Source organism: Heloderma suspectum, chromosome 4, assembly GCF_057233095.1.
Source record: "Heloderma suspectum isolate Gila_16-S chromosome 4, 16-S_ref, whole genome shotgun sequence".
Classification (NCBI taxonomy): domain Eukaryota; kingdom Metazoa; phylum Chordata; class Lepidosauria; order Squamata; family Helodermatidae; genus Heloderma; species Heloderma suspectum.
Genome location: NC_139461.1, coordinates 19,900,661 through 19,926,746, shown reverse-complemented (window position 1 = coordinate 19,926,746; position 26,086 = coordinate 19,900,661). Strand labels below are relative to the sequence as shown.

The following is a 26,086-nucleotide window of genomic DNA, read 5'->3' as shown; positions in this document are numbered from 1 at the left end:
GCAATTCACAGCAGCATTTTGTGTACAACTAGATGTGTGCATACCGTGATTGCCATTTTTTCCACAAAATGGCAATTGTGGCACTTGATGAAGGGTCCCAGGTGAGTGTGGGTGAGTCAGTGAGTGGTGGGGAACTCAAGCGCAGGTCTGGGGCACACGAGCAGGGCCAGGGGCTGGGTGGATGCCCAGAGAACCCAGACAGGGGGGCACCCGTCCATCCCTAGTTCACACACAATACTGCTGGCTTTGAACGTGGAGGTTCCATTTGTTTATCCTGGATAACAGCCATGGATAGACCTATCCTCCCGCCATGATTTTGTTTAATCCCCTTTTAAATCCATCCAAGTCAGTGTCCATCACTGGTTGAAAGTTTCCAGAGCCAAAGTCTGCCGCAGTTCCAAATTAGGTACAATCCATCCAAAGTGTCCCAATGCTGTAAATGTTAATCCTTTTGACTTTAACTTTGCCACATTGTCATTTGTCTCTGAGAACTGAAGGATAAACAACCCCCTAGTGCATTTAAGTTTAGCCCAATGGGATATTGTAATTCTCATTAATTCCCTCCCACCCCATCTTCCTAATGCCTCACTCCTCTTTTAATTTTTAAAAATCTGAAGGTTTTCATCAGTGATAATTTGCATACCCTGCCTTTGCACAATTTAATTTTGCCCTCTGAGGATTTCAGATTTTTGTTTTTAATAAGACAGTAGCACTACATCATAACAGTGCTCTATTAAATGTTCAAGGCAGGGGGAGACAAGTAAAAGAGGGTCAACCTCCCTAACCCTGCAGAAAACAAGCCCTCTGCTCTTGTACATCTCCTGGGTCCCCCCTAAGTTGCCCCCCCCACATGCACACACATATATAATGTGCATGATGGGGATTGTACAAGCATGCCTCCATCATGGCATTTGCCATTCCTGGCAGCAGAGGAGCATACAGACTTTAGGTAGGGTGGCCTCTTGCACGTCTCCAAGAAAGAGGATATGCATTAGCAAAAAGAAGAACAAAAAGAGGGCATAAATTTGCATGTGCTAATGGATATTAGACACCAATTTAGGAATAATTACTATAACTTAGAAATACAATACAGCCCATGATAGAGGGGAAGACTGTGACTGGGTGACCTGTGTGCCTACCTGTTCAGTCTGTTGTCCAGGTGCTAACAGCTGATGGGCAATTTCAAGGCCCTGCTCTCCCAGCTTCCTGTGGTTCTTTATGTTCATGCCAGAGTTGGACTGGGCCATCCTTCAAATATAGAACTGCCCTCTGTAAAGAAAGACTCATGGCCACCCTAGCTCTAGGCCTCTCCTGCTGGGTTGGGAAGAGACCACAGAGGTATGTGGGCATGGCGAGTCCCTCCCTTCACTGCTAAAGTGATCATATCACTGGTTGCTTAGGATGAGCAACTCTCTGTCCTGTAAACAGCCGACTGGTGAACATCCCTGCTTCGTTCTTCTTTTATACTAATGTAGAGCTAAGTCCCTTTCAGACATTATATGAAGACTTGGGTGGGAGCAGGATTGTGCGGAGTATCTCCATTTATTAATCGCCAAAGAAGTGGAAATGCATCACCAAAAAAGGAGGACAAAAGAGGACAGCAGTTTGCATAGCATTTGCATAGGCTAATTTTTAGGTATAGATGCAAATGTAGAACAAATTATTATAATTTAAATAGAAATACAGCGCATCTCACCATGCTTCAATCTGCTGTCCAGGTGCTAACTGTGGATGGGCAACAGTACTTTATAGGGATGAGCGAACTTGCCCCATCCTGTGCTGTACTGTTCGCTGGACCCCCACTGGCTGCCCAACCCTGCTCACCACGTGGCGGTCCATGGGAGCCCAATGAGCGGCGAGCAGCCTCCCACTCTTTTGCCAAGCTGCCATTTTGTGTAAAAATGGCAGCTCGGCCTTTCTTGTAAATAACAGTTTGTGGTTAAATAAATGCTTTATTTACACCTGTAATGTTGTGTAAATGGCCCCTTTACAGCCACCATTTGTGTCAATGGTTATTTACAAAAAAGGCTGAGCTGCCATTTTTAGGCAAATTTTTATACAAAATGGTGGCTTGGCAAGGGGCAGCCTCGAGCTTGCCCGGCTCGGCGCGTGCTAAGTCAGGCAAGCGTGAGGATCAGCTGACTGGCAGCCAGGGGTCCAAGCAGGCAAGAAATCACCGAGCTTCGAGCCCCAACTGGATGCCTACACCATCCTTAGTTCCTTAAAGTGGAATTGAACAAGGCAGCCCTTCAAAGAGAGGACACATTAGAGGATGCTCCTCTGGTGGCCCTACAAAGAGAGGACTGTCTTCCATAAAAGAGGATACGCAGCCACCCCAAATTTGTGCACCATTACAATTTTTGAAAAGAGACCCTGCTTGTTCAACTGTGCGTGCCTGTTCCTCTCTCTATGAGATCAGGACCCCTGCAAAATCATGCTTCCTAACTGTGCAGAGAAGCCCTGTGCACTAACAGTTGTACGTGCCGTAGTTCTTTTTTGACCTTATAATGAACCAAAGAGGTTGCGAGTGCACAGTCCTGCTCCCTCAGCCCACCCACACCATTCACATAGAGCATCTGAACGGGGCTCTAGTAAACAGGCATTCCGTTGTCATTGTCTTCACTGTTTCAGCCAAATTAATACCTAGCCATAGTAATAGATGTGTAAATCATAAGAGTGGTTACTGTTAATTGCGAGGTGGGGGTGGAAGCTTGACTAGTAATTATTCTTTATTATTAGGATGGCCTTGTTAAAGCTGATATGGAGAAGCTGACTTTCTATGCTGTTTCCGCACCTGAGAAGCTCGATCGAATTGGTGCTTATTTAGCAGAGCGACTGAGCCGGGATGTTGTCAGACACCGCTATGGGTAAAGAACTTTCTTACTCAGTAATAATGATAAGGATCTTGCTAACTTCTTTCAGTGTCGTTTTTTCTTTATCTTTTCTTGACACATCATATGGGCTAGAACCTTGGATATTTGTTTGGTAGTACAGCTATTTTTGACTTTGGTTGAACAGTAAGTAGCTCAAAACCATTGGAAACTAGTCAAAGAACTAACCTGATGTCATAGGTCTGTCCTGGGAGGAACCAAAACATTCTGATGATAAGATTTTTTTCCTTCACTTTAGGTTAGATCTACATAGTTGGTGGTCATCTCATACCTGGGAATCTCAGCCGCTGCTTCTGCCCTGCAAAGTCTCTTTGCCCCATGTGACACCACAAGCCCACAACTAGGAACATTGGCTGGGCAGTGCTTGAAATGCAGGGGGAGAGTCAGGAAGTCGGACGGTCTCATTACAGATTAGGCCAGACGCCTTGTAGCTTGTGGTTCATTCACCAACTTTACAATGCTTGAACTAATGGCTAAAAAAGTTTGATTTAGTATATTTACACTTTGAAATAATTACAGGTAGTTATTACTCATTACCATGAAAAGATCAGAGTTACTGTAAACCAAGGTTAGATAACCATGGGCACTTCTGACAATTTGAGAAACTCTCTTGGGCACCACCACAAAATGGGTGAGCTGCAGATGAAACCATTGGCCTGAAGCCACTTGCCATCTTCATTTCCTAAGAATGTCTCTGAGGCCCATGTTTGGGTTCAGAGGCATTTATGGGAAAGAAGATGGGAGCAGCTAGACGACCTTGCTTTGCTCTGAAGCGATCCCAACTGCCGGTAAGAGATTATGTTATTGAAAAAAATAAAAAATAAAAGTAGGAGGAGTAAGGTGCCTGGCCTGGCAACAAGAAAGGTGTCTGAGGGTGCACTGGTGCCCACGGGTGCCATGTTGACTGGCCCTGCTGTAAATGAAGTCACAACCACAGTGGGGTTGGGTGGCATGGGGTGCCATCCCACCTTTTTCAGGTGTAATAGAAGATGGAACAGGCTCTATTTCCTTCTTCTAGCCCTTGTCCCGGCCAGAGCTGCTTGCGGAAGTGGGAGAGGAGGCAGGCAGGCACCTGGTTAGCCAGCTCCCTCTTCTTGAAGTCCCAAGCCTAGCATCTTTACTGGGCTTTTAATTGTTGGAGGAAGAAGGAAGCAGTCCTTGAAAGTGCCTGCCTCTCCCAGCTCCACAGGTCTGGACCAAGTTATTTCTGCAACTCTCCAGAAGGTTTCCCAGCTCTCTGGAGCAGATTTTGAGGGCATGCAGAGGCTGTAGGAAGAGGGGGAATCATCCCCATTCTAGTTCCACTGACAGAACAGCTTCCAGCAGCAGAATGGCACAGTTGAGTACTGTAAACCACCCAGAGAGCTTCGGCTATGGGGCGGTATAGAAATGTAATTAGTAGTAGTAGTAGTAATAACCAATGGAGGCTGGTGGCTGCGATGTCTGTGGGGCGGTGAATCCGCTCTGGGTTTCAGTCAGAACCAGACAGAACTCTAAAGGAGCTCTCCAAGGTGCTTCCTTGGACACTGACATCAGAGCCACCCGCCTCAACTAAGTACAACCCAATGTAGTTAATCATTTCTTCTGACTTCTTCATTTAAAAAAAGTCTTTTGGTATTGTACCTTGTACAGCACCTGTGCATACAACTATGAAATGACCGTGATTTAGAGCCTGGTCCTATGCATTTTTAAACAAAAGTAAGTCTACTGAGTTCTGTGGAGCCCACAACCAAGCTAAAAGTGCCTGAGATTCCAGTCTTGGGTAACGATGGGTCAACCATCCTCTGGTCCAATTCAGAAACTGGGCTAGATGCCTAGCATCCTGGTGCTGGCCATGCTGCTGTACTAGCATTTCAAGGAGAAAGACCTCCCTTCCTGCTTTAGCTATGTCAGGGTTAGGAGGCAGTGACCAGGTTCAGAATATTGGCATGATTTACAAGCACAACAAATTGGTATTGCAAACTGTATCATTGCAAAATTGAGGAACATCACTTGTCTTTCCCTGGACCACTTTATCCTATACGGTCACTTGGCAATAGAACATACTTGTTTCCCTGAATACTCCCTACATGACTTATGTGGAGCTTTGCTTGTCTGTTCCCTCAGATATGTTTTAATTGCCATGGAGGCCCTGGACCAGCTCTTGATGGCTTGCCATTCTCAGAGCATTAAACCATTTGTCGAAAGTTTCCTTCATATGGTGGCTAAGCTACTGGAGTCCGGGGAACCAAAGCTACAAGTTCTGGGAACCAACTCAGTGAGTAAACCCAGTTTAATTAAACTCCGATTTAAGGTGAACAAAGCCGAAATGTCAAGTAATGGCCACAAAAGGTGCGTGTGGCTTTTATTTCGAATTGTCAGTTAGAAAAGAGACTGTTAGGGCTTTCAGCATATGAGACTTCTTTTGATTTGGTTTTACTTTAAAACAGTCTTGCTTTGAATTCATTCATGGGGAGAGTGATCCTATGGCCCCTTGACGGTATCTGGGAGGTCATAACATAGTTTGGATTCCTGGATCTGAGGTCAGAGACACCACTCTGACCACAGACCCAGGAGTCTGAGCTTCCCTCCCCCTCACAGCCAGCACAGACAGAATTGCGCCAGCTGTCTCTCCGAGGTTAGAAAAGCAACCTCGGAGAGGAGGGAAAGAGGGAGGTTCTGTGGGCAAGCAGGGGAGGGGACTGGGGAAGCAGGGATATGAGCTAGGTTTAAACTAGTTCTGCTCACATGGCTTCTGCCAAATAATACTTCTCCCTTACCAACCTACCCAATCACTAAGGTCATCAGAGGGCATGCTCCTGGTGGTTCCACATGGACCTATGGCCTGATTGGAGTCCACCCAGAGAAGAGCCTTCAGTGGGTGGCTCCCATCCTGTGGAACTCCCTGCTTCTGGAGGTCAGGCAGGTGCCAACAATGGGTTGTTTTCGGCACCTCCTGAAAACAGCCTTTTTCCAGGAAGCCTTCCTTGGTTAACCAGCCTCAGTTTTATCGGCACTCTTTTTTTTAAAGGATAATTTTAATATCATGTTTCTTTTGCTCATCTTATCTCTTGTTCACTGCTCTGGAATCTTTTTAGATGTGGAGCAGTATACAAATGTTGTAAATAACTAAAATAAATAAATAAATAAATAAATAAATAAATATTGGGCACTGTAGTTTTGTGAAGGTATAGAGCAGTAGTAGACAACCTGGCTGTCCTCCAAATCCTTTTGACTACAACTCCCATCATTCCTCACCACTGACCATGCTGGTGGAGGCTTATAGGAACTATAGTCCCAACCACCTGGAAGGGACCAGGTTGCTTACCCTGGCATAGTGAATTCTCTAAGAGATCCTTACCCATCCTACCCCAGTTTCCAGGGTTTCCTGGGGAGAAGGAATGAAAAGTTGAACCATCTTAAGTTTATACTGTAGAGATAGGGCTGGTTCGCATGATTAAATAAGCCACCATGGCTTAAATAAGCCACCCATGGCCTGTTGTTGGGTTATTTCAGGGTTGTTCCCCTCTCAAACAAGCCATGCCGCCCGGGTTCAGAGGACACAACAAGCTGTGCCAGAGCAGGTAATTAGGGGAATGGTACCCAGCATGTGCCAGGGATTAAAACAAGCCATCATGGCTTATTTAGGCCATGGTGGCTTGTTTTGATCATGTGAACTGCGTCATAGGGGCTGTTCACACAACACGCTAACCCACACTCAGTGGCAAACCTCTGCTGGAAGACAGGGTTCCACAATAGTGGAGCAGCCATTAAAATGCCTTTGCACGTGCCTTCTCTGTTCAAACCTGGCTCAAAGAAAGTGGATAGTGCTCTTAAATACAGGAATTGAAGAAAGGAGAGAAGAGGCAACCTCTGAGATATGTTGGGTATAATATATATACATGGGCACAAATAAGGTAATCTCACTCGCTTGTTGTCTTGCTATCAAGCATTGAAAATTAATGTATTTTAAGTTTGCTTTGTGCTCTTGATAGTTCTTAGAGAGTGAAGTCAAGTGGGCCTTAGGAAGCATTAGTAACAACAAAGCTAGCGGAGATGACAGTATTCCAGCCGAGCTATTTAAAATCCTAAAAGATGATGCTGTTAAAGTGCTGCATTCAATATGCCACCAAATCTGGAACACTCAACAGTGGCCACAAGACTGGAAAAGGTCAGTTTACATTCCAATTCCAAAGAAGGGCAACGCCAAAGAGTGTTCAAACTACCGCACAATTGCGCTCATTTCACATGCCAGCAAGGTGATGCTCAAAATCCTACAAGCTAGGCTTCAGCAGTATGTGAACCGAGAACTACCGGAAGTACAAGCTGGGTTTAGAAGAGGCAGAGGAACTAGAGATCAAATCACCAACATTCGCTGCATCATGGAGAAAGCAAGAGAATTCCAGAAAAACGTCTATTTCTGCTTCATTGACTACGCTAAAGCCTTTGATTGTGTGGATCACAACAAACTGTGGCAAATTGTTAAAGTGATGGGAGTACCAGACCACCTTACCTGTCTCCTGAGAAACCTGTACGAGGGTCAAGAAGCAACAGTCAGAACCAGACATGGAACAACCGATTGGTTCAAAATTGGGAAAGGAGTACGACAAGGCTGCATATTGTCACCCTGCTTATTTAACTTATATGCAGAGTACATCATGAGAAATGCTGGGTTGGATGAATCAGAGGTCGGAATTAAGATTGCTGGGAGAATTATCAACAACCTCCGATATGCAGACGATACCACCCTAATGGCAGAAAGCGAAGAGGATCTCAAGAGCCTCTTGTTGAGGGTGAAAGAGGAGAGTGCAAAAGCTGGTTTGAAACTCAACATTAAAAAAACGAAGATCATGGCATCTGGCCCCATCACTTCCTGGCATATAGAAGGGGAAGAAATGGAAGCAGTGACAGATTTTACTTTCTTGGGCTCCAAGATCACCGCAGACGGTGACTGTAGCCATGAAATTACAAGACGCTTGCTCCTTGGGAGGAAAGCTATGGCCAACCTAGACAGCATAGTAAGAAGCAGAGACATCACCTTGCCGACAAAGGTCCGTCTAATCAAAGCTATGGTTTTCCCAGTAGTAATGTATGGCTGTGAGAGCTGGACTATAAGGAAGGCTGAGTGCCGAAGAATTGATGCTTTCGAACTGTTGTGCTGGAGAAGACTCTTACGAGTCCCCTGGACTGCAAGGAGGTCAGATCAGTCCATCCTAAAGGAAATCAACCCTGAGTGTTCATTGGAAGGACAGATACTGAAGCTGAAGCTCCAATATTTTGGCCACCTAATGCGAAGAGAAAACTCCCTGGAAAAGACCCTGATGCTGGGAAAGACTGAAGGCAAAAGGAGAAGGGGACGGCAGAGGATGAGATGGCTAGATAGCATCATGGATGCAATGAATATGAACTTGAGCACGCTCTGGGAGAGAGCGGAGGACAGGAAGGCCTGGCGTGCTATGGTCCATGGGGTCACGAAGAGTCGGACACGACTGAACGACTGAACAACTTGATAGTTCTTCTCAAATGATGTGGTGTAATTTCCCATATTTATATAAGTCTTTTCCATAGCAACATGAGTGGTTCTAAAGCCGTAAAGACTTGGAGGAAAGAGCAATTCAAGAATAGCTGTTCTGAAATAACATACATTATTTTAACTTCGATCTGTTTAAGTGGAATAGGTTTCAGATTGGCCACACCCCTTCTTTTAATGTGAACTTGTCTATTGCAGAAAGTACATTAGCTGGACATAAAAGTAGCAAATTTGATATTTCTAACAACATGGGGGAATGACAGAACCTGCATGGAAATAGTTTTCTTCCTAAAAGTATAATCTTGTCTGGACATTTATGGGAAGTCTGAATTGAACATTGTGACTTTGAAAACCGAGCAGCCTGGGTGGTTTATTGCTCGTCGGCTATAATTCCTGGCGCTTGTTGTTGTTGCTGTTACCTACAATGCCCTAAATCGGGTGGGGAACCTCAGGTCTGGGGTCCCAGTCCAGTTCCCCAGAAGGCCACCCCCTCTTCCCATGACCCTACCCCCTTTCCCCCAACTACTGATTGTTTGGTGTTTTGTGCAGGTTTTCCCCCATTCTAAAAGTTTGAAATGCCTTCCCTAAAGCTTGGCTACTCACAGTAAGGGCTTTAAGCTACAATATGCCACAGTGGGGGTACGGGTTTCTTTGTATTTCTGCCCCCACTCCACTTGCCTGCAGCCCCATATGCTACTGAAATGCGGCCACTGAGAACCTCTCTGAAATGGAATTTGCCCCCAGGCTGTAAGAGGTTCCCTGCCCCTGCCCTAAATTATCTGGGATCAGGGTATCCAGAGGAGTGCCTATTTCCATAAGTATGTGCAAGATCATTAATTGAGCCCCATCTTCTTAGGTGAAGTGGATAAGGCCTTTTCAGTGGTGGCATCCATATTGTGTTCAAGGCCTTCTCAGTGGTGGCATCCACGTTACATTCAAAGCCTTTTCAGCAGTGGCCCCCACGTTATGTTCAAGGCCTTCTCAGTGGTGACACCCATCTTCTGTTCACCAAGCTTTTGCTGTCACTGTTGTCTTTGAGCCGCCTGGCTGAAAAACTTTTCTATGTACTAAGCCTTAAACCTCATTATATTCCTCTATAATATATTCCGGAGTTTTATTCTTTCTGTTATGTTGTTTTAGTGGTGACATTTGGGTATCATTAAACTATACAACTATTTATTTATTTATTTATTTATTTATTTATTTCTGTAGTGCCCATTATCTGAAGCTCTCTGGGCAGTTTACGAGACACAAAACCCAAAGGCCCTCTCCTTAGTAGCCACCCACCTCACTGCATTCAGCGGGGTCACCCAGGGAAGGGCCTCTGAGGATGATCTTAGGGTCTGGGTAGGTATATATGGAAAGAGACAATCCTTCAGGTAACCTGGTCCCAAGCCATTTAAGGCAGGGATCCCCAACCTTTTTGGACTAGTGGTCACATTTGGGAATTTGACACAGTGGCGTGGTCACCACCACAAAATGCCTGATCAGTGGATCGCCACTTCGGCATCTACCTGTCATGTCAGTGGATCTTAGGCTGCCTCTTATTCAGCAAAAACGTTTGTTTTGTGTCTCTTGGACACCACAACGTCTCTTTAATAAGGGATTGTCTAATTTGTTAATTGGTGGTGGTGCAATACAGCTAATGCTTCTTTTAAACATATGTTTTGGCAACGTCCAGTAGTTGCTTCTTTTGGGGAGGAGGTTATTACACGGATAAATTTTGTTCTGCAACAGTCTTTAATATTCACTGATGTTCACGCTCTTTTAAATTATTTATCTGCTTCATGGAAATTAACAGATGGTCAGCATAAATGAATTCTTTGCACCCTTTTGACAGCTAAGAGACTGACATTACAACATTGGAAGGATAAACACTCACCTCCTATAATGCAGTGGATTGAGGACCTTACAACACTATCAATATTTGAACGGGTGGCATATAGATTCCACCTTCAAATGGATACTTATCTGGATATTTGGTCCACTTTTGTTGAACCCCATGTATAATAGCTAGAATGTTGTATGCATTTCATACAAATCCATGTATGTATATAAAAAAATGAGGGTTTTTTTATATTTAAATAATTGGGCACCTGTGGTCACCACATTGGGGAGTCCTGGTTTAGGGCTTTGTAGATTAATACCAGCACTTTAAATTGGGCCTGGAAATGGCCTGGGAGCTACTGCAGATCATAATGCAATGCATTAACATGTTACCTCTGTCTTGTGTATATGGTTTTAATCCCACCATTCCCTCAAAGAGCTCAGGGTGTCATATCTGGTCTCCTGCTTTTTATCCTTACAGCAACCATCTGTGGTAGCTTAGAGAGAGAGAGAGAGAGAGACTAGCTCAAGCTCACCCAGTGAGCTCTGTGGTTGTGTGGTGATGGTGGTGAGTTGAACTCAGGTCTCTGTAGTCTAGGCGCAACAGTCTAACTAACCAGTGCCACGCTGGCTCTCAGTGTGGATGGGCAACCCAAGTACATTTCAAGCTAGGAAGCTAGACAATATATTGTTGTCTTCTTAAAGCATTATAGTAGACAGTGCACCAACCTCATGTTTTCCTCCCACAATTTTCCTAGTTCGTTAAATTTGCGAACATTGAAGAGGATACACCTTCATACCACAGGCGCTATGACTTCTTTGTTTCCCGATTCAGTGCCATGTGTCATTCTTACCATGAGGAACCTGAAGTACAAACCAAGTAAGTAACCAAATGCCTAGCTTCCATCGAATCCTGTTCTGTAGACCTAATTCTAGCCTTTTGGCTTGCTGGCTTCCCGCAGCTCCAGCCCACTTGCCCATAGGGAGGTTCTAAATATTCAGGGACTTAACTTATTTTATGTGGCATCTTTCTGCTTGGCTGCTCTGGCTAAGATTTGTCAGAAGTGTATTTGTTTATTGGGACTGTATTCGTGTCCAACAGCTGGCCTACCATCGTTCTAATGACTCACTTCTCCATACAGTACAGAAGCAGAAGTGAAATTGCCTTGAAAGATTTTTGTGAACTGCTTTCACTTGAGGCCTGTACTCGTGACCAACCAAATTAATAACAGCCTGAGGAAAAGCCTGTGTGCTTTGGCCCCTACCCCGTGGGAAATGAAACATAAGCATCCACAGCAGGATCTGTTGTCGTAGCACTGATTCACATGACCTCAAGTTATCCTTGAATGCCTTTCAGATTAGAACTGAAGGAGGCATCACCCTGAAAGTACAGTTGCTGCTGAAGATGGTAGCCACACATCTGGTTTTGTCTCACCCTACCTTCTCTAATTTCTAATATAACTTGTTTCATGTCTTGATGTCACACTGTTCTACCTTTCCCCACTCCTGCTTCACAGTATTGACTGCCCACTGTGGCATCTTGGGAAATGTGGGATATTTTGATGTCATGGTATGAACTAAACTATGTATATGTCCTCATCTACACAAGCAACAGGATGTGGCGGTATAATTCTGAGGTGGGAAAGTAGACTGTGTCACTGCAGACTGCAGGTAGGGGATATCATTTATGAATGTTCCTCTGTATGAAAAAAAACAAAACCCTGGACATAGAAAACTAGCAGCACTACTAGAATGAGATGGGTTAAAACCTCTCTCCCTGTGTGCAGTTTTTACACACGTGATTCGTTTATATATAGCGGGGCATTCCAAATCGGTGCCCCCAGCCATCGTCTGAAATGGTACTGTCCAGCATATTTTTTACCAATTCATTCTATTGCATGAAAATACCAGGCTTTAGACATTATAGAGGAGGAGTGGGGACTCTCCTGTTAACGTTGATCCCATATGTCACTCTCACTACATCTTCTTCAATCTTCCCCCTGCTTTAAAAAATAAAAGAAAATAATATTTATGTACTTTTCTACCTGAGATGGGGTTGGTTTTTTTTATTACCAAACTGATAAAAAGTGCCCTCCTGCTAAAGGTTCAACACAGACACACGCATTGATTCTTAAAGAAACCATCTGTGTAACCATATTGTATTCAAGAGCAGTTCTGTTTGTGGTCTCATTTTGCTTGGACTGCAGCAAGGAATCTTCTAGAAAGCTCTGACAGACCTGAGATGCATTGCTCCCTCCCTCAGCTGCACGGGCTGCGAAGGAGAGGCCTACGCCTTCTTGCTCAATTTGTTTCTGGGCAAATCATCTCACTGTTTCTATTCATAACCATTCGTCTTATGGCAATCTCTTTTCCTAAAATAAACTAGTATGGGTCATATGTCGGTGTTGTTTTTAATCTCTGGAGCTAGAATTTTGAATGTAGCTTCAGAAAGCAGGTGTTATTAATGATACAAGCAGGTATAAAATGTCTCAAACTGCGTTTACTGAGAAAATTCACAAATGAAATAAAACTAATTATAAATGCTTTACCCTTTATAATTAGAAATCTTTTTGAATTCTCGGCTCTCACAAGTACACAAAATACCAGTAATTGCTGTATCTAAATCTTAAGATCATAGTGGACACATCATGTGAAACCTCAGTTAGAGGACTGCTCTGGATGTATTTGAATGGGTTACTTCCAGTCTTTTTTGTTCATAGTTTTATTTATTTTAAATTATGCATTTTAAGTGGGACTGCACAAAGCAACTAATGTACAGTTAAGTAGCTGCACACAAATCTTAGAAGATAAAAAGTAGAGTATTTTGTGTGCTTGTACAATGGTTTTGTGTCACACTAATAATAATAATATATACTCTGGTCTTTAGCTCCCTCTGGTGAAAAGATGTGTTTATTATGTACAAAACTGCATAGAGGATTCAGAAGAACAACTTTTCAGAGGGCTTGTTTACACATTTCCCTCAGTAGCTCTGGTGAATGCTGGGGAAGACGATACACTCCAGTGTTTGTGTTATTAATAAATAAATGTTTATGCCACAACCTTCAACACAAATGTTCTCAGGTCAACTAACTTCACTATAAAAACAGTAGGGAACTTGTACATGAACTGGGTCATGGTTAAACATCGCTAATGGCATTTTTCCAAAGTCTGCAATCAAAGTTCTCACATCAGAAAAATGCAAATAATACAGAAAAGTATGCCCCAAAATGTGTACGTTACAGAGAAATGTGCACAAGAACGCTTTGTCTTAGGGAAAATCTATTAGTTAAACCAGAATTCAGGAAGAACCTGGAGAACAATAATGGAATGGAATGGTGGAAATTTGCTCATCCCTTCAAGAAAGACTTGCGTTCAAGACACTCATGCACATTAATGAAGCACCACACACAAAGAAACTTTATAGCACTGTATGGTCAATCATATCAAGATGCCTTTTTTGCAGTGGTTTATCAAGGTGTGCATCATGTAAGTCATGTAACTGCACTCTGTGGCCACACCCTTCCACAGACAGGGATGTCCATTGCTGGAAAATTTGGTTCTTTTTTGGTTCGATGAAGGTCCGTGGTGTGTACGATATGCATTGCATCTGTGAACTGAGCTGCAGGCTGTTCCCCAAACTCTGGAAACTTTTCTGCACATTTTGAGGTGGGGGGAAGGTTCTGCAAGTTATGCAACTGTCTGAGCAATTTGCGCAAATTATGGCCGGATTTGCACAAATTGCTCAGAAATGCATGCAAATTGCAGAACCGCCCTGCCCCCAAAATACACCCAGTCCTCAGACTGGCCTGACTCACTGCAGATTGAGTTGGGTGCCCCAGCGGGAACCAAAACAAAGTCCAGGGTGGGAGGGTTAGCCTAGGAAAACCTGTCAAACTCCACCCCCAAAAGCATTTCTCCAACATCCCAAGCCAAAGGCCGTGTGCTGTTCATCTGTGCAGCACCAACCCACCCACCTACCCTCTGGAACGCTTTACCAAATGACAGTAGACATGCCCCCACAGTTCTGATGGTCAGACATCTTCTTAAAACCCATCTTTTTACAGAGGCTTTCCCTGAAGTGTGACCCAGCCAGCTACTGTTTGTAGCACACAGTAGAGGGTGTGATTTATTCCTTACTAATTTGTATACTGTTGTTTTTATTGTTATATTTATAGTTGTTTTTATGACATTGTACCATTGTGGAAAGTGGTATATAAATTTGAATAATAAATAAATATATGGCGAATGCCTAAATTGCTTTGTCAAATGGCCGTTTCCTTCACGTTTGTTTTATCGTCTTCCACCAGGATCCGGATTGCTGGCATCCGGGGCATCCAGGGAGTGGTCCGGAAGACAGTGAATGACGAGCTCCAAGCAATCATTTGGGAGCCTCAGCATATGGACAAGATTGTCCCCTCCCTGCTGTTTAATATGCACAAGATTGAAGATATTGACAGGTACTTAGGCCAAGCTCATTACATCACTCCCCCTACCCCAATCAAGATTTAATATCTGTCCAGAGATGTGACATATTTATGTTTCCTATTACCATTGCTTTTGCCACTGTCATTGCTGCCACATAAGCCTACAGCATTTTAAAGGCCAGGCCAGGGCCATATTCTGGATCCTGACTTGGAGGGTGGGCTGGCTGAAGTCAAGGGCCTGAGCTAGAAGCTGGAGCCCGAACCTGCTGCAATCAGAAGGCCATGCTCAGTAAGCCAGACAAGGGAAGAGTACCAGGCCAATATATTTTGACCAGGCCAGCTAAGATGTTTTGTACTGCTTTGCAGTTGCAGGAGCTGATGTTGCATGCAGTGGGGGCTGGGGGCTCCGATTTCAGTGGGGCTGTGATTCCATTCTGGGTTTCAGTCAGAACCAGCCAGAACTCTAAAGGAGTTGTCTAAGATGCTGAACCTATTTTGGTCTGTGGTTGAGTACCTTGGATAGCTCCTTTAGAGTTCTTGCTGATTCTGATTAAAACCCAGAATGGAATCACAGTCCCACCAAAATTGGAGTAACCAGCCTTTATGGGGTGCATCCCCACATCCCCTTCTGCACATGGAGGAGGGCTCTGAGCGGCCTCAGCTCTCCAGACTAGACCTCCAGCACAGTGTAAGAGCTTGACTGTCAGGGCAACTTTGGATCAGTCACTGTCTCACACAGCCTAGCCTACCTCAAAGGGATGTTGTGAGGATAAATAGGGGAGAGAAACAGAAAGAAAGAAAGAAAGAAAGAAAGAAAGAAAGAAAGAAAGAGAGTTAGTTAGTTCCTGGTTAGGCACCATGAATGTTTGACAACTGTGTGTGTAATAAAAAATAGACAGACCAACAGACAGACATATACATACTGTATATATCAGAAAAGCACCCATGCTTTGACAGTACATCTCACTATAGTGGGAAAGTCTGTGATCAGATGATCAGTGCAAACTCTGTATGGACAACTTCAAGGCCCCTGCTGACTCTCCCTTCCTATGATTCTCTGTCTTTAAACCGGGCTTGGACTGGACAGCCAGGGTGACTGTTTGTGCATCACCAAAAAAGAGGAAAAGCATCGGCAGAAGAGAGGACAAAAGAGGACATGGGTTTGCATAAAATCTACATATGCTAATGCATGCACCTTTTTAGAAAGAATTACTATAACTTAATAGAATACCTCTTACCATACTGGGGAAGACTGTGACAAGGCGACCTGTGTGCCCGCCCGCTCAGTCTGCTGTCCAGGTGCTAACAGTTGATGGGCAACTTCAAGGCCCTTGCTCTGCCTTCAAGGCCTTCAAATAGATGATGCCTTTAAACTAGGGATGTCAGAGAATTCCGCCACGAAGCTCCGGGAGGCCGAATGCCAGCGCATTCGGCCCCCCGAAATCGGTGGCGAAACGGTCTGCCGGGACCTCTGGGACGGGACTTACCCTGGGCAAATCTTCCTGGCAGCGGCGGCGGCCGGTCTTCTGACCGGCTGCCACCGCCTTTTCCAGTAAAAAAAAAAACGTGACAGGCTACGTAAAGATTTACATAGCCTATCACGGCTAGATTTTTAAAAAATACCGTGATAGGCTACATAAATGTTTACGTAGCCTATCACGGCTAAGTAAAACAAAAACAACGTGCGTACACAAATGGCGGCGCCCATATTGCATTCCCCTTATTTTCGCCGTAGTCTACGTAATGTTTACGTAGACTAGACGTGCCAAAATAAGGAACAGAAATGGTGGCGCCCATGGGCACCGCCATTTGTGTACGCGCGTTTTGTTTTTGTTTTTTTTTACTCAGCCGTGATAGGCTACGTAAACATTTACGTAGCCTATCATGGCTGACTGCAGGGACGCAAACGGCGGTGGCTACGGCTGCTGCCATTTGCAGACCCGGCCGGCCAGGATTTGGGGGGGGGAGGGACAGAGCGCCTCCCCCCCCGGCCAGAATTTCAGGGGGAGGGACGGAGCGCCTCCCCCCACCTCGAATCAAATTTTGTGAAAAGGTAAGTGACTTTCGTACATCCCTACTTTAAACCGATGTCTGTCCCCTGACAGCCCTTCAAATAAATGTCTGGCCTCTAAAAGTAGGACTAGGGATGTATGAAAGTGACTTACCTGTTCGCGGATTCTGTTTGCAGTGGGGTGGTGCTCCGTCCCTCCCCCCGGAAACCTCGATGGTGGGGGAGCCAATCCGGTCCTCCCCCACGGAATCCTGCCTGGCCGGCTCTGCTCCGCGGCAACTCCGCAGAGCAGCAAGCCAGGGCCGTCCACAGCCGGATTTCCGGCCGCGGACTGGCTGGTGCGTATGCAAATGGCGGCCACCGTAGCGGCCACCATTTGCATCCAGCCAGGCAGCCATGATAGGCTACGTAAGTCTTTACATAGCCTATCACAGCTGCGCAAAAAACAAACAAACAGCGTACACAAATGGCGGCGGCTACGGCGGCCACCATTTGCGTTCCCTATTTTTCGCCGTTTTAGCCTACGTAAATACTTACATAGGCTATTACAGAGGGAAAAAAAGGAGAACGCAAATAGCGTAGTGGGCACTATTTGCATTCCTTTTTCATTCACCATTTTAGCCTATGTAAATATTTATGTAGGCTAAAATGGGGGGGGGAACGCAAATCGCGCCCACTACGCTATTTGCGTTCCCCTTTTTTTTCGCTGTAATAGCGTACGTAAATATTTATATAGACTAAAACAGCGAAAAATACGGAATGCAAATGGCGGCCGCCGTAGCCGTCATTTGCAGCCGCCATTTGTTTGTTTTTTATTGGCTTTCCGTGATAGGCTACATAAAGACTTACGTAGCCTATCACGGCAAAGACCAGGATGTAAATGGTGGCCGTGGCAGCCGGTTGAAAGACCAGCTGCCGCCGCCCACACCATCTGGAACATCCGCCACCGTCTGGAACATCCGCCCCAGGTAAGTCTCGTCCCGGGGGGAATCTGCGGGGGGGCGGGGGGCAGGCTGTTCCGCCATGGATTTTGGGGGGGCTGAATGCCAGTGCATTCAGCCTCACTGAAATCCATGGCGGAATTCTCTTCCATCCCTAAGTAGGACACCTGGCCACTGAAGGGCCTGTACCCCATCTGTCAGGGAATCTACACAAGTCAAAGTAAAATCTTCCTTTTTGTCTGGGCAGCAATAGAGATAAGATAGGTCAGGCAGGCTTATGATCAGCTCAGGCCAGGTAGCCCCTTGTTACAGAGCTGCTTGTAAAGAGAAGACCAGGGAAGGCTTTATAGAGGGATTCTGTGTGCAGAGCAGGTAGCCTGTTGTCCCAGAAAGAACTGAAGGCCTGAGGAAAGAGTTCAGGCAGAGAATGAGCACCAGCAAAGGTTTCCAGGCAAGGTGCCACATTTTCTGTGGTAGGTACCACAGAGAAAGGCCTAGCAGAAGTGTGTTTACAAATTCATGGGCAGCAGACACCTTCTTAGGAAAAGCATTCCTCCTCTTCTGTGATGGTGCCTACTGTAACACATGTGTGCATGATCTAAAGACAAAAGACTCCTTCAAAAGGATTGTTGTATTCATAAGCAAGTGTGTGAAAAATGCGATTTATTGATGAATCAATTGACAGAGCAATCGTGTGGTCTCTGGAGAGCATCCCAGGTATTTCCCAGGTGCCCCTCCTCAGGCCATAGTCACTGCTATGACTTTGGGAAGGGGACTACACAGTCTGAACCTCCCTCTCCCCCTCGCCTTGCAGGCACCATGGAAACAACCATGGCCCCTGCTTCTCAAGATCACAAGACTGGCCTTGGAGGACCTTATAGAGAGCTTCAGCTATTGGGCAGTACAAAAATGTAATTAATTAATTAATTAATTAATTAAAAGGGGGTGTTCCAGTAGGCAGGGAGGGGAGAGGTCCAGATACAAAAAATCCCTTGGCCTCTCTAGGCCCATCCCAGCCACCATGCCTCCTCTAGACAGGCTCAAAGGCCGATCTAGAGGGGGAAAAACTTTAAAAGGAAGATGGAGAAGTGAAAATCGCCTCTACCACTCCTACTGCCCTGCCAGCAGCAGCCCAGCAGGGCACTGGATATTTGGAAGCCTCTGAGATCAGAGGCTTCTGTCTAGCAGTGTCAACCCAATACAGTTGGACCCTAAAACTCCGACAACAGATCAATTAAGGTTTCTTTAATTGAGTGAGATCCCTATTAAAAACCAACATGAGAGTTAAACTGTAACCCAACCACTTTGAAATCTTGTATTGGATGAGGAAAATACTCTACCCAAAAGACTAATGCTTATCAAAATAGTGCGCAGACTACCCTTTGGAGGCACATACAACACAGAGCTTGAAAACAGTATTATGGGTTGTTGATCTGTTGGCCGCATACAGTGCAGGCAATAAGTTTCTCATCTCATTTTCCTTTTTGATATTGTGACTCTTTACATATGGAGGCAGTGCTGAGAAGGACATCTTGAGGAGTGGGAGGAAGAAGCAGATGGATTAAACAGATGGCCTCTCATAGGAGAAAACAGTATCTGCTACCCCACAGTGATTAGATAAGAACACAATCCCAACTTCAGGGAGAAGGGGGAGAATTCTTGTCATAGCAATAATATATGCAACGGGTTTAAAGATATGCTCACAGTTTGTGACTTTTACATTTCTCCAGGTTCCAACATGCGTTATATTAGGAAAATTGCTTGCAAAAAAAAATGCATGTATTAGGCAAAAATGCATACCAAAATGCATGCGTTTGAAGAAGTGTGTACAAAAATGCAAATGTTGAAAAAATGATTTTCATGTCAACGTCTAAAAAAATTATCTCACAGTTCGGGACGAACTGAACTGAACTTTAGATTGGAAAATGAGAAACTGGGAGGAATTGAAATGGACAGATTCATCCATCTTCAGTAGGCAACAGCCCTCCAGAGATGCTCTGCCCCAAAGGGGTCACTGATGGCTCTGCTTCCCCCGCACAGTCCTGTTTTACACCACCACTCGTGCCCCAAAATGCTTGCATTCCACAGCTCCCCCATGAAGGAATTAAACCCTGCACTACGTCCCATTGCTGTAACAGTGAGGCTATCTATCTATCTATCTATCTATCTATCTATTAAATTTCTTAAACGCCCATCTGGCTGGTCACCTGGACACTCTGGGTGATGTACAACAATAGAACAGTTTAAAACAAAATTCTAGATTAAAAACATCATATTTCTAAAAATACCCTAACCCACCCCAAATGCCTGCCTGAACAACCACATTTTTAATGGATGGCGGAAGCTCATTAAAGAGGGGGCATGACGGAGTTCCCTAGAGAGGGAGTTCCACAGAGTGGGGGCCACCACAGAGAAGGCCCTCTCCCCAGTCCCCACCAGTCTAGCTGTCCTGGCTGATGGGACAGAGAGAAGGCCATCTGAGGCTGATCTTGTTGAGCGGCCTGTCTGGTGCTGCTGGAGGCGCTCCTTAAGATAGGCTGGGCCGGAACCATATAGGGTTTTAAAGGTCAAAACCAACACCTTGAATTTGGCCTGGAAAACAACTGGTAACCAGTGCAACTCCTTTTGCTGTGCCCTGGCATAATGGGAGTGTAGGACTGGTCCTATGCTCTTCTATACAGGGCAGTATATGGATGCCATGAGAAAGGAAGTGTGTGTTTAGTCACTCTTTCTCTTTTTCCTTAATTTTTCTTTTATTTTTTACATTTGTATCCCGCCTTTCCTCCAAGGAGCTCAAGGTGGCTTACGTGATCCTCCTCCTTCTCCCCATTTTATCATCACAACACCCCTGTGAGGTAGGTTAGGTCAAGAGTCATTGACCGGCTCAAAGTCACCCAGTGAGCTTCCAATGCCGAGTGGAAACTAGAACCCACGTCTCCACAGTCCCTGTCCACCAGTCTAACCACTACACTACACTGGCTCTCATAATCACACTGGCTTTCATCATGCTTTCACATCCCACCAAAGCTCTGAAATGTGGATCTATCCCCTGGTGAGACTCATATCGTGCCCATGGAGAAGCATAACAAGTGGAAAGACTGGGCTATCACTTGAAATTCCTCTGGCCAGTTGCCTTTTTCCAGCAGCAGAAAACATATGGGTATCTGTATCTTTTCCTCCATAGGGAGAAAAGAAGCTAGGGGTAAAATGTGTGTGGGGAAAATGGTTGGCAGGGAAAGGGTTAAGCACCCCTTCCACTCCTGATCCTCTGCTGAGGATCATAGCCCTTTGAGACTGATTGTCATTAAAACAGAAGAGCTGGGCAGCTGGGAAAATATTACATGCATCTGTGTGTAACATCTAGTTTGAATCAGAACAAATAGTGATATGTACGTAATCTTTCTTTCACTTGTGGATGAGGGCTGAGTGGTTAACCCAAACCCCTGTATTATATCACATGGAATCTCTGAACAATTGACAACCTACACAGTTCCTAAATTATTGGCCTTACTTGGAGGCTCATGGGTTTAATATTGTAATTTTGGATAATAGCTTAGTGCTAAAAGCTTCTTTGGCCATCAGAGAAGCATAGCATTTTAACTATTCTTTTTGACATCAGAGGGCTTTAATCATAATTCGTTTGGAGAGTTATAGGACTCGGAAGACTGCAGGATATTCTGTTCTCAATCATTGCAAAATGAAAATTTAAAATCAGCCTGTCTAAAATAAATTAAAAATTAAAAATTTGATTTTTCTTTTGTGCAAAGGTATCAGGATCTCTGAATGCAAAAGCACTTTGTATTCTTTACCCAGTGTGTGGGCTTTTCTACACAAGGCATTCATGGTGCACTCATCATTCCCTACTCAGAGTTGTTTACAGGGTCTTTAGACGACGTCGTGATTCTCCAGTTTCGCTTCTGTGTCTGAAGGGCACTTTCAGCAAGTTTTTTTTAGAGCAGGGGAAGTGTGATATTTAATTGCAAAAGCAAAAGAAAACATAGTTTCCACTTGTTTAATTGCACTATAGAGGTTATGTAGTGGAAAAGAAAGAAAGAAAACACTACTCATGTAATGCTGGGATCTCAATTCTGCAACAAAACCGAAAGTACATACAGTGGATTAACAGCCAATTAACAACTTCATCTAGGAAAGCTCGGAGGGGTGTGTGTGCAGTAAACTGCTTCAGGCTGCAATATTTTACACATCTAGCTAGGAGTAAACCTCATTTAATCCAGTGGGGCTTACTTATGAGTAGACATCCACAGGACTGTGCTGTCCAATCTCCCTGGGATTGCTGCAATACTACACAGGAAATTATTTTTGAGAGAAGCACAATTTAGTTTAGGCCAGGTGGAATCAAGGAGAAATGGAGTTTAACAGTAGCAGTTAACACCTTGACATGGCCAGGAAAACCTTTCTTTCTTGTGCCTCCCCCCCCCCCCGCAGTTGTAAAATAAATTCTGGAAAGCTCTGATGTCCATGTTGAAGTGCCTGAGTGTGTCTGTGACTCTTTTAGATTCCCACTCACATAACCAAGGTATTCACAGAATAGGCTATATCTGTGTATATACAGCCCTGTTCATGCATTCCAAAGAACACACAAGGGCTCAAAGAATGCACATGACCCTGTGAGCATCCCTACGCCAGCCTAAAATCCTGCATTTAAAACAGGGCTTTCTGCTTCAGTTTTAAATGCAGGATCACAACGGACTCCCTTTACACGTGCTTCCTTTCCCCCCTCGCATTTCCCCCTCCTTCTCCCCCTTACCTGAGACTTCCATATGTTTCATTGGTCTTGCTCCTCGTCTTGCAGCTTTTCCTTTTTCACGTTGGGAAAACAAGCAGAACACAAGTGGAGTAATTTGATACCTTGTTATCTCCAATCTATTTAAAAATGGAATAAAGGTCTTTTAGTGCAGGAGACTCCCTGGAGGTTCACGACATCATCTAAAGGGCCTGCAAACTTCCTTGAGTGAACAATCTCAATAGCAGGATAAAAGCTCCATGTGAAGAAGCCCGGTGTGGCAGGCATTGCCCCTTCATTCCCCAACCTTCCAATTTTGGTGTGAGTGTGTGCATGCGCGCGCACGCGTACATACATACACACACACAAGCACACATACAGTCAGGGGCAGAAATATTGGAACAAGGATAACTGTTTTGGCAGTTGGCCTCTGTACACCACCACATTGAAGTTGAAAGGAAACACACCCAGATGGGAGCGAAGTCAGGACTTTCAGCTGTAATTCAAGGGGCTTGACAAAAGTGGGGCACTAACCATTCAGAAGTACAGCCAGTGGCATACACACACACCCCTGTCGTTGGTGGCTTATAAGTAATGGAACGAATGGCTGACAAGCAGCTGCATGGCCAGGTGTGGCCTGTTTTCTGAGTACCCCATGACCAATTAAGTGCATAAAAGGCCGGGAGGTGGTTCTGAGTGTTACATGTGCATTCGGTAGCTGTTCACTGGAACTCCCAACATGAGGTCCAAAGAGGTGTCCATGCGATTGAAGGAGGCCATCATTAGGCTGAGGAAAAAAATAAACTCATCAGAGAGATAGTAAAAACAGTGGGAGTGGCCAGTACAACAGTTTGGAACATCCTGAAAAAGAAGGAATTAACTGGCAAGCTCAGCAACAGCAAAAGGCCTGGAAGACCACGGAAGACAACTAAAGTGGATGACCACAGAATTCTGCTCATGGTGAAGAGGAACCCTTTCACAACATCTAGCCAGGTCAAGAACACTCTTGCGGAGGTAGGCATGTCATTGTCAACATCTACAGTTAAGAGACAGCTTCATGAATGTAAATACAGAGGCTTCACAACGAGGTGCAAACCACCGGTAACGCTCAAGAACAGACAGGCCAGATTAGCCTTCACCAGCAAACACCTAAAAAGCCTGCCCAGTTCTGGAATAAGATTCTTTGGACTGATGAAAACAATATTAACTTGTACCAAAATGATGGGAAGAGAAAAGTATGGAGAAGGAAAGGAACAGCTCATGATCCAAAGTATACTACATCATCTGTCAAACATGGTGGAGGCAGTGTTATGGCATGGGCACGTATGGCTGCCAATGGAGCCAGGTCACTGGTGTTTATTGATGCAGCAGAATGAATTCTGAAGTGTATAGGGCTATACTTTCTGCTCAGATTCAGCCGAATGCTGCCAAACTGATAGGACGCTGCTTCATATTGTAAATGGATAATGACCCCAAACATACAACAAAAGCTACCCAAGAGTTTCTCAAGGCAAAGAAGTGGGATGTTCTTCAATGGTCAAGTCAGTCACCTGATCTCTGCCCAATAGAGCATGCTTTTCACTTAGTGAGGACAAGACTGAAGGCAGAAAGACCCACAAACAAGCAGCAGCTGAAGGCAGCTGCAGTAAAGGCCTGGCAAAGCATCTCAAGGAGGGAGGAAACTCAGCATTGGGTCATGTCCATGGGTTCCAGACTTCAGGCAGTCATTGACTGCAAAGGATTTTCATCCAGGTATTAAAGGCGATCCTTAAGCTTGAAATGATGTTGGTTTGTTCCATTACTTATGAGCCACCAACGACAGGGGTGTGTGTGTATGCCACTGGCTGTACTTCTGAATGGTTAGTGCCCCACTTTTGTCAAGCCCCTTGAATTACAGCTGAAAGTCCTGACTTCGCTCCCATCTGGGTGTGTTTCCTTTCAACTTCAATGTGGTGGTGTACAGAGGCTAACTGCCAAAACAGTTATACTTGTTCCAATATTTCTGGCCCTGACTGTACATATAGCTATCTGTGATTGGGCAGCTGCATGTGTCTGCCTATTCCCCCCACACCATCAAGAACAAAAGGTAGGAGAAAGATAGTAATTCCTGTCCCTGCCATTCCTTTCTCTGTGCTGTTGGATGTTCCCTCTCTAGACAATGAGATGTGTTACTCCAACATTATTTTCATATCTGTATATCCTAAACATACGGTAGCTCCTGGAAGCTTGCAGGGCAGATCCGGTGTTTTTACATATGTAATTTTTCTTTCCAATTATATATTTCTGCATACCTAAAAAGTCCCCTGAGTGTGTAGAAACCAAGACTTTATTTTGGGGGAGCTCTGTTACATTTCCAAATGGATAGGCACTCAACCACCTAAGTTCACTATTAGAGGGAACACATTGGACCTGGAACAAAATGTTGTAGTGTGAAGTGCTCTGATTCAGGGTTCTAGCCAGCCATGCCTTCATCCAGGAAACTCCATTCCATTCCCCCTCCCTTATGGTTTTCTGCTTCCCCTGTCAACTGGCAAGCAGTGTTTGGTGTCCACCGAGCATGCTCAGTCCTCACTAGGCTGATATGGATGGCTTCCCTCCCTTAGGAATGTGTATTTGTAATGCTTTTTGTACTTCTGCAAACCTTGAAGTTCCCCAACCCTGCTGATATACCTCCCTCATGTAGGGATGGTGTGGACACCTGTTTCCATCTGGGAATCCGGCAGAACCAGCCATGCCGACACCCCCAAGCCCCACTTGCCAAGCCCCTGCCCGCGCTTGGCAAAAATGTGTATTTTCACACATACACAAATATGCGGATTCACAAAAATGTGCATTTTCACACATGCACAAATATGCGCATTTTGCGATTGCAATTTTATTTTTCCAAAAATGGCACCCATGGAGATTGACAAGGCCACCGGGGTGAGTGCAGGCTGCTCGCTGAGCATGGGAGGGGCTTGAGCACAGTCCAAGGACCAGCGAGCGAGGGCAGGGGCTGGGTGGGCGCTCAGGAAACCCAGATGGGTGGGTTTGCACATTCCTACTCTCATATTCATGGATGGTGCCATTTTGGCCACATAAGGATCAGCACTTGGAGAATGAGTTTGCAATTAGTATATGGCTGGGGTCTCCAATGTAGTGCCCACTGACACCAGTGTTTCCACAGACACCTGTCTTGGCACCCGCCGGGCTCCCTGCCTCTCCTGTTTTTCAGTTTATTTTTAAATATATATTTATTTTATTTACATTTATCTGGGAGGCTGGCATGTTGAAAAGTGAAGGGCTGCCCTCAAGCACCATCTTTATTTCAATTCCAATGCATGGGTTTGTGTTTTGGAGCTCAGATCCCACCTCTGCCTTTTACCTAGTTTCTTAGGTAACTTTTCTTTTAGTCTCACCAGTTTGCCTTCTGGGAAATGAGGCTTTTGTGATTGCCCATGCCCACCATGCCAAGCCATGTTATGAATGGGCAACCCATCCACCCCCATGGCAGATATTTTGTGAGAGCACCCATGACACTCTCAAAATTCCACATGTGCCCACCGACCCAAAAGGTTGGGAACCCCTGGTACATAGGCTGATGGTGTATGTGTATGTATATAAATAAGTCACAAAGAAGAGGAACAAGTTTTCAGGATGCAAAAAAAAATTATTGTAGGAAGGGCTTCCTACAATTTTTTCTCTTTTTTTGGCATCCTGAGCGCTAGTTTCTCTTCTTTGTGATTTACTTTGGATACTC

The 26,086-nt window shown here is 44.9% G+C and overlaps 1 protein-coding gene across 5 annotated transcripts in view; it reads left to right on the top strand.

The window, feature by feature from the left end:
* The window catches only part of EFR3A (EFR3 homolog A), a 110,953-nt gene that overhangs the window by 40,823 nt on the left and 44,044 nt on the right, over positions 1-26,086 (top strand). For all 5 annotated transcript variants that reach the window (XM_084848786.1, XM_084848789.1, XM_084848787.1 and 2 more), the window contains 4 exons: positions 2,740-2,867; positions 4,998-5,148; positions 10,986-11,107; positions 14,535-14,684. In XM_084848786.1, the coding sequence (XP_084704912.1) occupies positions 2,740-2,867; positions 4,998-5,148; positions 10,986-11,107; positions 14,535-14,684 (551 nt within the window). The remainder of the gene's footprint in view (positions 1-2,739; positions 2,868-4,997; positions 5,149-10,985; positions 11,108-14,534; positions 14,685-26,086) is intronic.